Source organism: Mastomys coucha, unplaced genomic scaffold, assembly GCF_008632895.1.
Source record: "Mastomys coucha isolate ucsf_1 unplaced genomic scaffold, UCSF_Mcou_1 pScaffold20, whole genome shotgun sequence".
Taxonomy (NCBI): Eukaryota; Metazoa; Chordata; class Mammalia; order Rodentia; family Muridae; genus Mastomys; species Mastomys coucha.
In genome coordinates, this window is record NW_022196903.1 from 140510160 (window position 1) to 140527755 (window position 17596).

The 17596-nt window shown below is 45.0% G+C and overlaps 1 protein-coding gene across 1 annotated transcript in view; it reads right to left on the reverse strand.

The window, feature by feature from the left end:
* The window catches only part of Itpr2 (inositol 1,4,5-trisphosphate receptor type 2), a 421140-nt gene extending 404310 nt beyond the window's left edge, over positions 1-16830 (reverse strand). Inside the window, exon 1 of the mRNA XM_031383897.1 lies at positions 16391-16830. Coding sequence (XP_031239757.1) covers positions 16391-16482 — 92 coding nt within the window. The 5' untranslated portion in view covers positions 16483-16830. The remainder of the gene's footprint in view (positions 1-16390) is intronic.
* Between the last annotated feature and the right edge of the window lie 766 nt (positions 16831-17596).

A 17596-nucleotide genomic window follows, 5' to 3' on the forward strand; every position in this document is an offset into this window, starting at 1 on the left:
GGGAGAGAATAATTACAAATAAAATGATAAAATGATAAATTTAAAATCTTGTTACTACGTCCTAGTACAGGGAAATACTAGCAAGTAAAAGACATTGGCTTTAAAACATGAGAAAACTTGAAAACTCTAGTCATAGGAAATACAGAGTGGGGGTGTGAGCATTCAGTAACTATGGTGCAGTGCACACATAGCTATCAAAGTTATTATTCATACTCATGCATCCAGTGTTTGCAGTACATCAGGGGACAACACGCATCGAACCAGAACTAAAAGATAAACGCACGCACTGGCGATTTAGAAATGTACACCAGTGGCACAAGGAAGAAAAGAAAAGATCAAAACCAAACAAATAACTGATAAGGCAGCATGACTTTGAACAGCCTGCTAAGCCAACAGCTGCTCACCACGGTATGGCAGTCTAGCACCCCAGCAGTGTGAGCTCAGCTCAGCTGCTACCAAGGAATTCCTGATGCCTGCTTCACGGTGATCTTACAAATACTAAAGGATAGCTTCCTCTTACTTCATGCTCAGGAGCCTGGTGCTCTTGGCCTGTTCCACACAGCCTGTTTTATGTGTGTTGATCACCAATGACTAGACAAGATCTCCTGGCAGGACTAGCCTCCCATTTTGCAGCTAAGGAAATCTAGGTGTTAAATAACTTCTGAGGATCTCACTGTAAGAGCAAGTGGAGGCACAATTTGAAACCAGATTTGTCTAAAGCGAAAGTCTCAACCATATGCCATAGCCTCGGGGCATTGATTCAATGTATTTCTTGGATATGTTCTATCTGATGGGGGCCGTGCAAGGCGTTGGCAACATAACTGTGAACAAACCACACTTAGCCTCTTCCCTTCTGTTTAAATCTAAAAGGAGAAATAGGGACAATCCAATATTGACAGCTACAGAATCAAGCACTGAGAAGATGGTAAAATGCTTTCATTGCAAGCCTGAGAACCTGCGTTCGGATCCCGGAAACACACAAAAAGCCAGGCAGAGCAGCAAGTGCCTGTAATCCCAGCATTGGGGAGGTGGAGACAGGAGGATGCCTGGAATTCACCTGGCAGCTGACCTCGCCAATGATCAAGCTCCAGATGTAGGGAGAGACTCCAGCTCAAAAACTAAGCTGGAGAACCACTGAGGAAACACACTTGACATCTACCTCTAGCCTTGACGCAAACACACACGTCCTCACACACATCCTCATGCAGATACATGCATGTGTGTGCACACACGTGTACATGAACATATACATCATACACTGCACCACACAAAGCGAGAGAGAGAGAGAGAGAGAGAGAGAGAGACTCAAAAGTAAAGCTGTACTCAGTGTACTTAGAGACTGCTGTGCAATTCTGTAGCTCATAAAGGGTCCTCACACAGTCTGGAGGTCAGAAACAAGTTACAGCTGGCATCTACATGGGAAATAGATGACAGGCGTGCAGGTAAGAAAGGAAACTGAGCTGACTGTGGAGAAACATCCTGTGAAGCCCTGAATGTCTGTGGAGCTACAAAGAAAAACAGGTGTTCTGCCGGAGGACCACACACTATAAAGCAAGGAACACAGAGAACCCAGGGTCAAACTGAGAGCTGATGATATTTTATCTAGATTTGAGCAAGTAAACATTTTATTCAAATCTTCATGTTTAGTCTTCAGAGTCATAGAGCCTTAGAAACAGTGGTGGATGTACCAATTCCTAAGCTTTTTGTAGATCTAAACTGAAGCACAATAGTGTACCTTCAGGGCCTCCATGGCAAGCAGCTCTGTCCCCAGTACAGCTTCTGTCATGTTAGATTCCCCAGTTTCCTGTTCTGTCATCCCTGCCTTCTTCTCTGCCACTAGACCAAAACACAGCTCTTCTAGAGCAAAACCTGGCTATTCTAAAGCACACTGTTTCCTTCTCTTGTCTAAAAATCACCCACAGTTCTTATAGAAAACCCTCTCTGGCCCTTGGCCACCAATTTCTTAGGTGAATATGAGAGAACTGGGCTTGAGGGTGTCTGCAGAGAAAACAGTTTCACTTCCTGGTGCCTTGCTATCATTTCCAGTACAGTGGCCTCCTCTATGTGGCCCAAGATGCATTCTTCCCACGCTTCTGTTCCAAACACCTGTTCAGAAGGAGGTGCTGAGCCTTCTGAGCCTTCCTTAGAGGTCTTCCTCTTCCTCCCAAGGGTAGTGAGTGGTCACAGTGGGCTGGGGGAGAATGTTGGGTACAGAAGGAGGGAGAAATGTGGACTTTGTCTTGAACACCCAAGACATCCTGAAAATCCAAGTCATCTGCTAGTAAGAAAGAAGGGAAAAAGAATCTGTAGAGATAGCCAGATGGGCCTGACAATAATACACATTTTGTTATGTATGTTTCAAACTCTATGATGTTGTTGATACTTTGTTAGAATCTCTCAGAACAGGACTGGAGACATAACTTAGCGGCAAGGTTCCTGTTAGACAAGTGACAGGACCTGAGTTCAAAGCACGCCAGCCTGTCAAATCCTAGTCAGCAAGCCCCAGGTGCCAGAGGCAAGGCCAATAGCCTCCACACTTGAGGTTGACCTCCAGCCCCCACACTTGAGGTTGACCTCCAGCCTCCACACCAACACGCAGATATTTTAAATAACTAAAAATAGCTCCTGTTTTGAAGAAGACACATCTGAGAGATGTGAAGCTGTTCTCCTGTTCTCCTTTTCTACCTTTTTCTTTTCTCCAGTGCTGAGGACCCAACGCAGGGCATGGTCCACTCTTCAGAAAGTATCCATGTTTATGCACTAACCTCATGGTGTCTGCTACCAAAGAATTACCACCTGTCACAAGTCCCCTATGACACGTGACCTAAACCCTCCTAATTCTAAGCCTCCAATAACCCACAGAGTACTCCATACACTCCCAACACAGCGATGCTTCAAAACTTAAGAGGATCTCCAGGGGCTGAGAGCTGAAGGCAAGCTCTTGGCTTTTCCCCACACCAGTAACAAAGGTTCACAGGGGAAGCAGGGGTGAGGCTGCCTGTGTCCCAACTCAAGGAAACAGAAGAGAGGCAAATAAAAGCCCTGAAGTACTTACAGACATTTTCATAACTTGCATTCTTAAACATTGATTAGACTCACAATGACTGTCTCTTATGTCTGTCACTCCAAGTCACTGGGTAGCATCCTAAGAATGACAAAATCCCTCCACTACCTTCTCCACGTGCTGCCCAGTCAGACCGGAACTTGCCCTCTTAGGAAACATGGCCAAAGCCAAAAACCAGCCTGCAGTGTAAATGTTTAAGTGGTCATGTCCCTGATATTAGCATTGACCTTGAATGCTCTCCAAACACAAGAGACCAGTCTCTTAAATCATTAACTTACTTTAGATTGCTGCTCAGCACTTGGGGATCTGGGCAGCTGAATTTTTGTTTTAATTGCTGTCTTTACAAGGTACGATGTCATTAAACCACATGTGAACATCACAGAAATGTAACAGAACTCCCATAATATTAGTGTCTTTCATCTCAAACTTACATTTTTGTTTCTGTTTGTTTGTTTGAGACAGGGTCTTTCTATGTAGCTATGGCTGTTCTGGAACTCACTCTGTAGACCAGGCTGGCCTTGAACTCACAGAGATTCTTCTGTTTCTGCCTCCCAAGTGCTGGGATTAAAGGCATGTGGCACCACGCCAGGCGAATCAAGCTCAGATTTCTAATATTAAGACATTTAAAAATGTCTATCATAGCCGGGCAGTGGTGGCTCACGCCTTTAATCATAGCACTTGGGAGGCAGAGGCAGGCAGATTTCTGAGTTCAAGGTCAGCCTGGTCTACAGAGTGAGTTCCAGGACAGCCAGGGCTACACAGAGAAACCCTGTCTCGAAAAATCAAAAAAAAAAAAAAGTCTATCATAGAGGATAGTGAGCTAGTGAGCTAGAACTAGAACATTAAATTATATTGCTTTAATTTCCAAATTGTTTTGTAGTTTGTACCTATCCACATTTCCTTCCTTTCATTTTCTTCTACATATATGTAATAACTCATCTGTGTATTGAACCCAAAAAGCTTCTAGAACATGAGTCAGTACAACATTAAAGGATTTCAAATTCTTAGACAATGGCCAAGCATATCAGTGGATATAATCAAAATTAACCTTAGATCAAAGCACTACCTGTTTGTTCTCTTTACACAGTACTGAAATGTCTTCCGGTCACCATTTACTCTTAAATCTTAAAAATGAAGGTTACAACGTGAAACACATCCTAGTATGTTTTTCTAAAGTAAGTTGCGTGTTAATACTTGAGCTATTCTCTGGGTTTGATTTCAGGAAGTTCTTTCTCTTCAAGCCCCTGGGAGCATTATGTGTTCTCCATAAAAGGTCTACTGTCAGTTACATAGTCTTGGAGGCGCTTACAAAGTCACTCTTTGAGCTTGTAACCAACAAAACTGAGCTTGCAAAACATCAGCCTTTCTTTACTGTGGCTTCAGAATACAAACACTGAAGAAAGGTCACTAGTGTTACTTTTTCTGATGTAAGTTTTGTCACGTGTTGGTTTTTTCAAAGGACCTCCGAGGGCGAGAGGGAACGGTACTGTTCTGTGAGAGCTCCTACCTTACAGTTGTCTATGGCTCTCAAAGACGTCGTAAGAACAATTGCACTGTTCTTTTCTCCTGGAAGAAGCTGCAGGTGCTAGTCACTTAGCTATCTTAAAGTACACAGATCCCAACGTAACGCACATTTGTTCAGCAAGTGGCATTGTGACAAAGGACTGCTGCATGGTACCTGGAATAGCCAAATTCATAGAGATGGAAGAACCTCAAAGACGATGTAGTCTTGTGTCGGAATGGTACCGAGTTTCTGATACGAAGAAGTCCTGATTGCCCACACTACCATGTCCTTGCTGCCCCTGAGCTAATTCCACACTTACGGCAGCCACGATAGTGAATGGTGTAGCATGTGTACTGTATCACAGTTTGCTTCAAGGGCACTACATGTCTACTATGGCTTTCCTTGCCTACAAGTTAGGGCATTTCACTCAAGCAAAACTCCACTGTGGCCCATACCACACAGCCCCCAAAGTAGCAGAAAGCCTATCTTAGCTCAGCAATTTCCCTGCTGGCCAGATCTGGGCCTTGCAACTTGCCTTCCTGAAGCATGAATAATATTTTAGTTCAATTTTTCTGTTCTGATAAACAGCTCATGAGTTTACAAGTTACAAGTCCATCCTCAAGGGAAATCTGGGCAGAAGCTCCAAGCGGGCACTTGAAGCAAACACCAGACCCCTGGTTCAGTTTCATTTGTATTAAGGTCAGGCCCATCTGCCTAGAGATGGCAGCACTCACAGTGGACTGGGCATTCTTACACCCATTATCAATCCAAGAAAAAGCCCCCATTGTCATGCCCATATGCCAATCTGAAGAGGTAAGTCTTTAATTAGTCCTCTCAGGCATGTCTAGTTGACAACCAAGATTAGCCATCACAAGTAATGATTCCTAATCCAAGCAGGAATGACTTCTACCAGGTGCATAATCTAACAAATTAACAAGAGAGACAGAGAATACAGGAACTGCTGGATGATGTCCATGTTCAAGATGCTGTCCAGCAAGGTCCTGACATTGGGAGCCCCATGGCCAAGCTTCCCTGCCTACCTAAGGCCCACTGTGAGGCCTCCTTTCAGTTGCATTGAGTTTCTCAAATGTGCTTGAAAGCATTTCCTTCTCTTGAGCTGGCCAGCGGTGGTTTCTGTTTATTACCAACATAGAACCTTACTGACACAAGCCAGTCATTCTGTGCTCTAGCTTCATCCAAGTGGGCAGCTGAGCAGTATGACAGGCAGGCAGGCTCCTTCAGGTCTTTTAAGATCAGACAGTGCAAACCATGATGCAAGGGATCCCTGTGAGCTGTTTACAATGTATCAAGACAGTTCCACCTGAGATTTGCAAATAACTTAATTAAAAGTTAATTGACTTTAATCCCAGCACTTGGGAGGGAGAGGCAGGCAGATTTCTGAGTTCCAGGCCAGCCTGGTCTACAGAGTGAGTTCCAGGACAGCCAGGGCTACACAGAAAAACCCTGTCTCAAAAAAACAAAAAAAGAAAAGAAAAAGAAAAAAAAAGTGAATTGAACAGGACTGGGAGGCACCTCACTAACTGAAACCTTGAGGACAAGAGGTGACAATTTAGCAGACAAGTTACGGACTTGTGTAAGGTTGCAGTCTTTTGTTAGATTTATATTTGTTTGGTCCTTTGGTCTCCAGGTTGAGCCTTGAGAATCCATATGTATTCTGAATGCAATGTCCAGTTCTCTTTTCAGAAGGAATTGTTGTAAAGGGAAAGCCCCTGGTGATGGCTTTGGAAGCAGCCACACTGTCTCAGAAATAGACGTCTCAGGGTCTCCACTGAGGATTCCCTTAGTAACAACTGTAACAAGTCCTTCTCTTGATCTTCAGCACAGAGATTTTTTTTCCAGTGATATTTTAACAGTAACAAACATCTTACTTCAGATAGGACCTCAGTAAAGCCTGTCTGAATTCTAAGAATTTAGATATGAGCTTAGATTACACTGTGTCAACTTCCCTTTCCCTTCCCTGCATTCATGTGAATCTCTGATCTTTGTTACTCTTTAGAATAGTAAAATCAAGTCAGAAGGAGAGGGGTTGGGGAACTTGAGTTAAAAATAATTACAAATGACTTTAAATCAGGTGTGGCAGTGCACACCTGTAATGCCAGCATTCGGGAGGATGAGTACAAGTTTGAGACCACCCTGCATTACATATTGAGTTCCAGGGCAGCTGAGGCTGAGACTCTACCTCAGGGAAAAAAAAAAAAAAAAAAAAAAAAAATATATATATATATATATATATACACATACACACTCATATACATATACATATATATATGTATACATACATATATACGTATATCCAGAGAAGCTGGACACAGCTAATAGGGAAAACAACAAATACACAACAACCCTGGAGATGGAAAACTGAAGAATTGCATAGAAGCCTCGAATCCACAGGGCTGGTACTCTGTCTAAAAGTCCTCAGTCACTGTAAGCCTTCCCTGACCAGGCTCCAATTCCCAGGGTCATCAGCACAATCTCTTTAAACCCATCATATATGTCAATGTCTGGAAGCTGCTGTGATAGTCACAGACAGTCTGACCCAAGCTCAAAGCTCTCTCTTGGGTAAAGCATGAAGATTTTTCAGATCATCCTTCTATCTCTTCTTAGCTTAACAACATCAAACTTTTTGCTTTGGGAGTTTTAGAGCTATTAAAATGTAGTAAAATTTCACTGGTTGTTGAAAAACGAAACAAGACAGTGTCAAGAATGTGCCACTGACTGTGGGTGTCACTAGGGTGCAAATGTCAGTCCATCCTGATGAGTTGAGTTCGTGTTGTTCCTCCTCCTTGAAACCTGCCTCGGCCAGGTCAGACCAGCAAGAGAGGAAAAAAATGTGGCTCTCCCAACTCTCTGTGACAGTGTTTAACCTTTCCATGGCATTGGAAAGAAACTGCCTGACTCTGCTCTTGTTCATCCTTTCTCTGGTGCTATTTACTAAATCCATTCTACAGCTACTCATTAGACACCTAGTAGGCACCATAGAGTTCCAGCTCTACCTCAGAAACTGTCTAGTGTGGGACCCAAAAGGATTCAAAACACACAAAAGTACCTGATGGTTTCTAGTCTTGAGAGCAAAGGTATTGGATGTGTTTGCATCCCCACAGACTTCACCAAACGTCAAACCACAAGCTCACAAAAGAAGGTCAGCCTTCCAGAGTAAGGATTTACAGCATCTCTTGGGTACAAAAGTCTCACCCATTATAAAGGGCCAATGACACTGAAGGAATGGGTAAATGAATGAAGTCAACCAATCCACTGCACGTGCCAGCATTAAGCACTTTGTCAGAGCAGTCACATGAACTCAGTTCTTGACAGCACATTTTCAATTTCAATGTTAAAGATGTTTTTATTCTGAACAGCCTGCCATTTTAACTTATCCTCAATTTAAGATCTGTAAACAGTTATACTCTAACTCTGTAACAGCTATTCTTATTTTAAGATTTATTTCTTTTGTGTATTTGAGTACACTGTCTTCAGATACACCAGAAGAGAGCATTGGATCCCATCACAGATGGTCGTGAGCTACCCAGGTGGTTGCTGGGAACTGAACTCAGGACCTCTGGAAGAGCAGTCAGTGCTCTTAACCATTGAGCCATCTCTCCAGCCCTGTAACAGCTATTCTTAACCAATTATTGGTTATAATTTGGAGAGAGCTCATGCCTCCATTTCAAAAACAGTCAACTAAAATATTCCTGGCTTATTTCAATCACATACCAACAAAACAGTCCACAAACTGAGGCCGTAGACAGTGAGCCGGACAAGAGCAACGTCATGCTTAGCATGGAAATTGCTAACACAGCCAGAGAGCCATTCCCAGGTGTATAGGTCATACCTCCTGGAACATGCTTTTAAAATGAGGCAGAATACACATTTGCTTTAACTAAATAAGCTAGACCTCATAACTGCTCAGCATTGCTGGCCAGACAAATGTTTTCCATGCTAGGCTTTAAAACATTAATATCGGCTAGGATCCAAGCTTGGATAGTAAACACGGCTGTGTTCCCCCATTTTTCCTCTACTGACAGTAACTGGAAAAATGCTTTATTTATAAATAAGTACCGTTCATTAAGAGTAAGTAAGAAACTAAGAATCCTTAAAAACTATACAGATGTCTCAAAGCTGTTTTGATTATTAGTTAAGTGAACTGCGCCATGACTGACCTGTAAAGATGTCATACAAACTCATGGCTACATCCTCTACATCTATCTATGATGACATGCAGTGTATCTGCATGCAGTGTGGGAGTTTAGTGTGGGAGTTTAGGCCTGTAGTCTTCCGATGCATTCTTCCTGATATTTTGCCACCAGCTATACAAGGACAGTCTAAAGGGAGCAGCTGTACAAAATTACTCAGGCGCCGGTAAAGCGCTGGGCACAGGAGAAGCAACAGCCATTTGGTCACTTAGTTCCTACTGCAAGCCAGTGTCTGGAAACTACATGTTAGTCATGAAGTGACCTCTGGGTTTAAGACAGCATCCAGAGCTGGAAAGATAGCTCAGTGGTTAAGAACACTGCTCTTCCAGAGGATACGGGTTCCATTCCCAGCACCCACATGGTGTCACAGCCATCTGTAACTCCAGTCCCTGGGGATCTGATGCCTTCCTTTGGTCTCCATTGGCACCAGGCATGCACACAGTACATAGACACACATATAGCCACCCACCCATACATATAAAATAAATAAATATACAGTTGTTTTAATCTATAAATGTGTAGTGAGAAAAAACAGACAATCTGCACGTTTGTAACAGAGAGCAATGCCTCTCAGAGTCCTGTGAGGCAAGCAAATTTAACATAATGAGAATAACAATTTTTAAAAAGAAATAAATCAAATCTACACATATTTAAATAGCAAAAAAAAAAAAAAAGTACTTCAGAGGAAGAAAAAAACCGAGGTGGGCCATAATGGCTCAGGCTTCAATCCCAGCACTTGGGAGGCAGAGATGGGAGAATCTCTGTTGAATTAGAGGCCAGCCTGAGACACTAGAGTGAGACCCTCTATCTCTACAGCATTCAAAACAACACAACAATCTGAAATATTAAGCTGAAAAATAGAAATCAAATGGGCCATAGACGAAACAACATAATATGTATTTGGAACCATTGTGACACATCTTGTATCCATCACTGAACATGAAACCAGTGAGTAGAAATGTTAATTTCTTGGCCAAAATCAAGCAGGAGATAAAATAAGGACCCCAAGGTTTTGTCATGCTGAGAGACTACTAGAATGGCCTGAGATCAGAGTACCAGCCAATGGTCACTCGCAGCTTTCTAAGACCTTAGCATGTGGCTATCAACTAAGCCCATAACTGATCATGTATTCTAAGTACAATAGCAATGACTAAAACACACACATATAAATGTACATGTATGACCACAAGCATGCGCGTGCGCACACACACACACGCACACACACACACTTTTCACTTACTAATCAGAAACCATGTGAATAGGCAGAGACACACCCCACTCCATCCTACCTCATTACCCCACTCTGCTCAGCCCCCAGCTTTAAAGCACTTGACTATGGATCCAGTCAGAAACATGGATATCTGCTAAGAGATGTATCATCAACATGGGGAGAGGGGAGCTTATGATAGAAAAAAAAATGGAAAGGCCAAAGGACTCATTAGCCTGCATTGGAAACTACACAGTATATCTGAAATCCCTCCTTCCCTATTGAAAGAAGAAAGAAAAAAGAAAAGAAGAAAGAGAAAAAACAAAAAGAAGAAGAGAAAGAGAAAACTATAACTCTAAACTACATCACAAGAAAAAAATCAGTTCATTCAAAGTATCTATACCATCTAGGATGTAAGGTAGTTTTTCTACAAATCAATACAAGTGTATCCTATACAGATCTTTAGATTTAAACACCATCAGCTGAACCTTCTCATACATGCCTTTAATCCCAGCACTTGGGAGGCAGAGACAGGCAGATCTCTGACTTTGAAGACAGCCTGGTCTATAGAGCAAGTTCCAGGACAGCTAGGGCTACACAGAGAAACCCTGTCTCCAAAGTATAAACACCACTCAAAGGAAAACTGAAAGAAACACAAAATTTGCAACCACAATGTTCAATGGACTTAAAAGCCACACTGAAGGGCCTGGGATAGTTCAGTGAATAAAAGCACTCACAGCACTGGGGACCTGAGGCCGCTGTCCCAACCCACACCGGAAGGAAAAAGTGAGCTAAATCCCCAAAGTTGCTGTCTGACCCCCTCACATGTGCTGTGACACTCGTGCCAGCACACAGAGAGAGGGACAGACAGACAGACAGACACACACACACACAGAGAGACAGAGAGAATATTAAAAATTTTATCACACAGAAAAGCTGATGAGTTTCATTTTGTCAGTGCTGTTATTAGGAGCCTGCTAAACTCAAAAAGAGTGAAACCCTACTGCAAATGCCTCTGCAAACACTCCCACAACACAGCCTTTAAAACTCATTGACACCAGAAAATATTTGAAGTAGGCAACATTTATTTACAAATAAACATCTGTGCGGTGTAAAGTCAGCTCTCATCACCTGACTTCAATGGCAGTGCCATCGGCTCCTGAAAGTGTCAGAGGGATGAAGAGTTAAAACAGAAACCAGAGAGTTCCCTGTCTAATTCCTAGCTACTCCCTGGAATTTGTAATATTACAGTGGAACATATGAGTTTGGCTAAACATGTGCAACACCACAGTCATTGAACCAGAACTCTGGCCTAGTTCACTCCAGCAGGTCATTGGCCTTTGAAGAAGTGGTGTAATTGTATATATGAAAATAAATTTTCCCTATACATTTTCATTTTACCAATTTTTCATTTGTCTCTTGTGCTCAATTTTATCAATTTTATCCTAGGTGGGGGAGGACAGGATCCACTATCCTTAGTCTCCAAGACAAGAAAGCTGAGGAAGAGATACACGATATGAACAAGGTCCTGTGCCAGTTAGCAACAGGCCCAAGACAACAGGAGCGGAAGAAAGGGGCAATCACAGAAAAGTTTCTACCCAGCATTTGATACAAAAGACTGGTCCCTCTACTGGCAACAATGTAGAGGGAGCCTTATTCCGGCTCTGCTCTAACAATTACACTGTAACACGGAGGGCACACCCCAACAGGCCCTAGGTTAAGAGTCTATTTTGTAAGGCTCCAGAGATGTCAGGCACCTACTCTTGAGTAGGCACCTAATGGCAGCTCACAGCCATCTGAAACTCCAGTTCCAAGGGATCCAACAGCCTCTTCTGACCTCCAAAGGCGCTTCACACATGTGATACACAGACATACATGCAGGCCAAACACCCAAAGACATAAAATAATAAAATTAAAAGAATACTTTTAAAAAAAATATTTTATTTGGCTCAGGCAAAGACCTTTCTCATTTCCCAAGCTAAATAATGTCCTACACTTTGAAACCATGCATAAAAAGATTATATGAGTGTATAAAAGGGGGTAGAAAGGTACAAGGGAGGGCAGGAGGAAAAGGGAAAGAATGGGGAAGATGAGGAAGAGTTGGAGGCGCAAACAAAGAATGTTTGGAAATTACCATGATGATGCCTAATTCTTTATAAGCTGGAAAAAGTGAGAAAGAAAGAAAAACTTTTTTAAAACAAAGTTTAACCATGAATAGCCACAAATAAAACAATAAAAGGAACCTACAAAATAACAGTCATCCCAATGACTTAGAATAAAGGTCTTAAATTTTGAATTTTAAGTCTCTCCCCAAGTCCTAGGTGTTACAGGTGTGGTCCTTCCCTTCAGTTGCTAGTGGGTAAGGGGACTAAAGAAGTCATAAGAGAAGGGCCTAGGTGGAAGGCCTCTGTCTTAGCTCGCTTTTCTGATACTGTGATAAAACATTAATCAAAAAGCTACTTGGGTTTATTTAGCCGTCTAGGATACACAGTCCATCGTGAGGGTGAACTCACGACAGGTCAAATGCTCCAGGCAGAAGCCTGGAGGCAGGAACTGAAGCAGAGTGGAGAGGAGCTGCTGCCTGACATGCTCCATGGGTTGCTCAGCCTGCATCCTTATAGAACCTAGGACCACCTGCCTGGGGTTGGAACCTCCCTCAGTGTTCTGGGTCTTCCATGTGAATCATTAATCACGAAAATGTCCCACAGATGCCCACAGACCAGTCTGATGGAGGGCAATTCCTTAATGGAGACTACCTCTTGCTAGGTGACTCTAGTTGCCTGGTTTGGTTTTGTTTTGGGGGGGTTTGTTTGTTTGTTTGTTGTTTTTGTTTTTGTTTTCGATTTTTTGAGACAAGGTTTCTCTGTATAGCCCTGGCTGTCCTGGAACTTACTCTGTAAACCAGGCTGGCCTCAAACTCAGAAATCTGTCTACCTCTGCCTCCCAAGTGCTAGGATTAAAGGCGTGCGCCACCACTGCCTGGCTCTAGTTGCTTTGTTGACAAAAATTATCCAGCCTCTGACCTCCCCATGTACAGCACACACATACATGCACACACAGACACTCATACATGCACACACAGACACACACACGGGCATGGACACATACACACAGACACTCACACAAAGACACACATGCACAGACACATACTGGCACAGACACGCACACACAGATACAACACACATAGACACATACACTCATACACACAGACACACACATTCATATACAGACACACTCACAGACACAAACACGCATGCACTCACACAGACACACAGTCATACACAGAGACACATATACAGACACACACACAGACATTCATAGATACACATACACATGCATACACACACACTTGAACACACAGACACTCACAGATACACATACACATGCACACACCAAGAGACACATATACCATAGACAGTCACAGGCACATATAGATACAAATACACATATATGCACACACACTCACACACATGCACATTCACACACACATATACCTCACCTCTCACATACACACAATACGCACACACATATACATACACATGTGCACACACAGAGTAGAATTTGAGTCACTGGGAGCATGCCCTGGCCCTGGCCCTGCTCACAGGCACATACACATGTGCACACACAGAGAAGAATTTGAGTCACTGGGAGCATGCCCTGGCCCTGCTCACAGGCACATACACATGTGCACACAGAGAAGAATTTGAGTCACTGGGAGCATGCCCTGGCCCTGCTCACAGGCATCTGTCATCTATACTACACCACTGTCATCCCAAAGCAACAAAACTGAAGAGTGCAGAAGTAAAGCTTCCAAAGCTAAGCTACACAGAGGAAAAACAAAAAGCTCTCCTCCTTGTAAACTGATAATCTCAGGTATTTCATTATAATAATGGGAAATTGACCTTAATTAAGCCATCACAAAATTCAGTGTAATTATTTCTCAAGTAGTTGAAACTTTTCACTCCTGAACTTTAAAAAATTACTTTATAAGACAGAAGCCCTAGTTTTGAAACTACATATTAATAAAAGCCAGTGAGGTTGTCTTTAGACGGAAGCCTTGTGAGAAGTGCCAGAAGCATCTCTGAAACTTCTACAGCAGTACTTGCAGATCCCGGATGCGACATTGTCTGGAAATGCTTGTTGATAAGATAATTAATAATTTCATGTTGGACATTATTGTTTATTTCCCAAATGTGAAAGTATTTCTCCCTATTCGCTTTTCTAAAGAGAAAGTACTATGTCACAGATACAAGGATGTTAGTATTGGTCAAGAGAGATGCCTCGGTAACTTTCTAGTCTATTGTACTTCATAAGATTTAAACTTGTGTAGAACCCACTGAAGTCCATGTGTCTGGGCTGCTGTGGAAGACCCTTCGAACACCATTCACCAAGGGCAAGCGAATAGATCAGGGGAGGTCAGCAATGACTGTAACCAGCCTTGGAAAACCTGTGGATTCTGGAATGAGGGCAATCACACGCTTGACCTCTAAAGTTCTATGAGCTAATGGAACTCCTGAGAAGTCTATTTCAGAAAACAAATATCCAATCAAAGTGCCACACTCCTCCCAGGGTAGCATGTTCAAGACTCTTCAACTTGAACTCTGCCTTGCAGTCATCTTAACACTGCTAACGTCTTGAACAGTGAATGGCACAGTCTACAAGCACATCCTAGGGAAACCCCACTATCAAGTCACCATCAAGAAACACAGACTACAATACGTGCTTTAGATGGCACTGAGCATGCCACAGCAACAGCCATTCTTGCTGATTTTCTGTGTCTACAGTTATTATTGAAAGCAGAGCAGGACACACTTGGCGGGGCGTCTGAGGCAAGAACAGAGTCCTGGCTTTGGACACAGATACTCTGTTTCTTGAGTCGGTCATTTCCCTTGGTCCCCATCTCCTGCTCTCAATGATGCCTACTGTGGAAGCTGAGCACCTTGGCCCTTCCAGTACTCACTTGGTACACTATCCACACTCAACCAAGGGTCAAGAGAGTGACCCTTGAACTCTTGCCTAGTATGGGTGGTGATAAGTACTGCATCAGCTAATTAACTTATGAACGTAGTCATTACGGCTTTGCCATAGTAAGCACTTTGCCTCTCTTAGCTCTTTCCTCCCCACACCCTTATGCAGACACCACTGCGAGTTCCATTTTTAAACTCAGGAGATGTAGTCCAGGTATATTTCATAACCTGCCCAGGGTCATAATCAGAGGGTGAAGGGTGGGGATCCCAGCCTAAGCCTTCTGTCTCTAGAGCCCTCCTTTAAGCTGCTAAACGGCGACACCTTTCATGCCTACCAAGTTTGACAGGATTCATCAAAGAAGCACCATCCTGGACCCAGACTAGACTTGGACTGTGAGTTCTCTCAGAAACAACTGGATCGAGCAGAAACACTTGGACTAAGTACTTCTTTCTTTCGATCTCAGGAGCAAGTACCACAGGAAAGATATTCAATTAACAAACCTTCCTTCCCACAGTCTTGGGGTAATTCACAAAGAACAGCAACTGTGGAGCCACCGGTGTCTTCCAGAGAAGGCACTAGGCACGCAACACAGTTACAGAAAAACTCTCTCCCTCCCAGCCCAGGGGACAGGACTCCAAGACCTAACAGCTGAGAGCAGTCACCAGCCTTCAACCTTCTCAGATAAGACCGTCTGAGCCAGGGCCCATGAAGTAACCAAAAACCACCTGTGCACTAAAATATATTGTAGTCTGCAATTAACTGTTCACCAGCACAAGCACCATGAAGGAATTTTCTAGAAACCAGAAAAGGTCCTACCTAACTAACACGCTGCTTTTCTGTATGATATACATCTGTATTTCCCCAGTTCATACAGCGACTCGAATCACAAGGGCTGAGCTCCTTTCACTGGGCGGAGGGGATGGACAGCGAGAGAGAATAGCTGAGTTCTAGAACCCTGGCTGCCCAGGAGGCCAGTTTTGGCAAAGCCGGAGGAGTGAGTCCTCCTTTGGCAAGGCCAAAAGGAAATTACTTCAGCGAAGAGGGGCTGGTGATCTCCTCAAACAGTACAAAGCCACATTTGCGCTGTGCACATCGCCTACTTTCATGACCAACGCCTGGGACTTCAACTCACTGTTCTTTCCAGCCGGGCGCTGAGAACGGCCATAGGGAAGATGAGGAGAAAACACACACATTTTAATCAAAACAAGGCAGGGAAGGCAGGCGCTCGCAGGGCCTGTCTGGGGCGTGCGAACCACTTCCTCTTCTCGGATGTGTCTCGGGCTGGAGATTATGAAGTTGCTGAGAAGCGCTCGCGGCTTCCTGCGCGCTGGGACCTAGGGGACCCGGGGCTGTCCCAGGCGCAGACCCCGGACACGCTGCGCGAGAGGGACAGGGACCCGAGTTGGCTGGCGCTGCTCAGAGCACGTCCTGCTTACCCCAGGGTGCTGATGAAGCCATTGACCGAGCCCTCCGCGTACAGGGACACGATGTCCCCAATGTAGAGGAAGCTGGACATTTTGTCAGACATGCTGCTTCACGCTCCTGTGGCTGTCCCCGCTGTCTCCGCTGCACGCAAGGGTGAGCTGGGGCCCGCTGGGTGCGAGGGGTCCAAGCGGCTCAGCTCGGGGCGCGGCAGCGAGGCCACCGCTGGGGACACTGCGATGGCCCCGCGCCGCCGTCGCCGCCCCTGCCCAGCCGTAGGTTTCCTGTTCCTGGCGAAGTTCTGCCCTACACCTTCGCTCCTCCTCCCTGGCCCGCACTCCCTCCGCGTCTCCACAGTGAGCGCTCGGCCTGAGCGGAGCCTCTAGGTCCCCTCGAGGGACTCTCTGGACCAGGTGGCGGTGCCCACGGACCGAGGGGGCGGGGAGGAGTCCGGGGAGAGGGGCGCGCGGCCAATCAAGCCTGGGCGGGAGGGGGCGGAGCGGGGCCGGGGCGGGGCCAGTTCCCGGGGGATGGGCCACCCCGAAGCAGCCGGGACGGAGGCGTGGGAGCCACGCTGGGCGGTGCTGCGGGGGTCGGGGGGCCACTCAGCCCGGGATATAGGTTCTGGGCTCCGGACGATCTTGGAGGGGCAGCCCCGGGACCAGCAGCGACAATCTGGAGTGACTCCGGGAGGGGAGGAAAGACGATCCCAAGGACGCAGGAGGGACCCAGGACTTTCTGGGCGCAGGCTAAGAAGGGGTGCAGTGCAGCCAACATAGTCAGGAGGACCCAGAGCGCGCAGGAACAATCCCTGTTTGCGAAGAGCAAGGGACTTGAAGAGATTTAGAGGAAAATTGCCGACACGAGGGCTCGGGTGGAACCGGCCTTGAGGGACGCCGACTGGAAGAGGGCGCAGAGCAGCCACTCTGCATGGGGTGGGACCTGGAGCACCAGCTGAGAATAGGCGCCTACTGGGGTTGGGGGTGGGGCGGGTGAAACACTGTGGTGTTGGCGCGACGCAATGGCCTGGAGAATCCCGATGGTGAAAGCTGGAGTCTGGATGGATGCACGTTTGAGTGGAAAAGTTAATTGAGGAGAAGGAAAGAGTTGAGGAAGACACAAATGAAGAGAAGAGGAGACACTCCTGTGGAGTTGGTTTTGGATCCTGTCTTTCTTAAGTTCATGGGTGGGTGAAAGGATCCAGCAGCTGCAACTGCTAT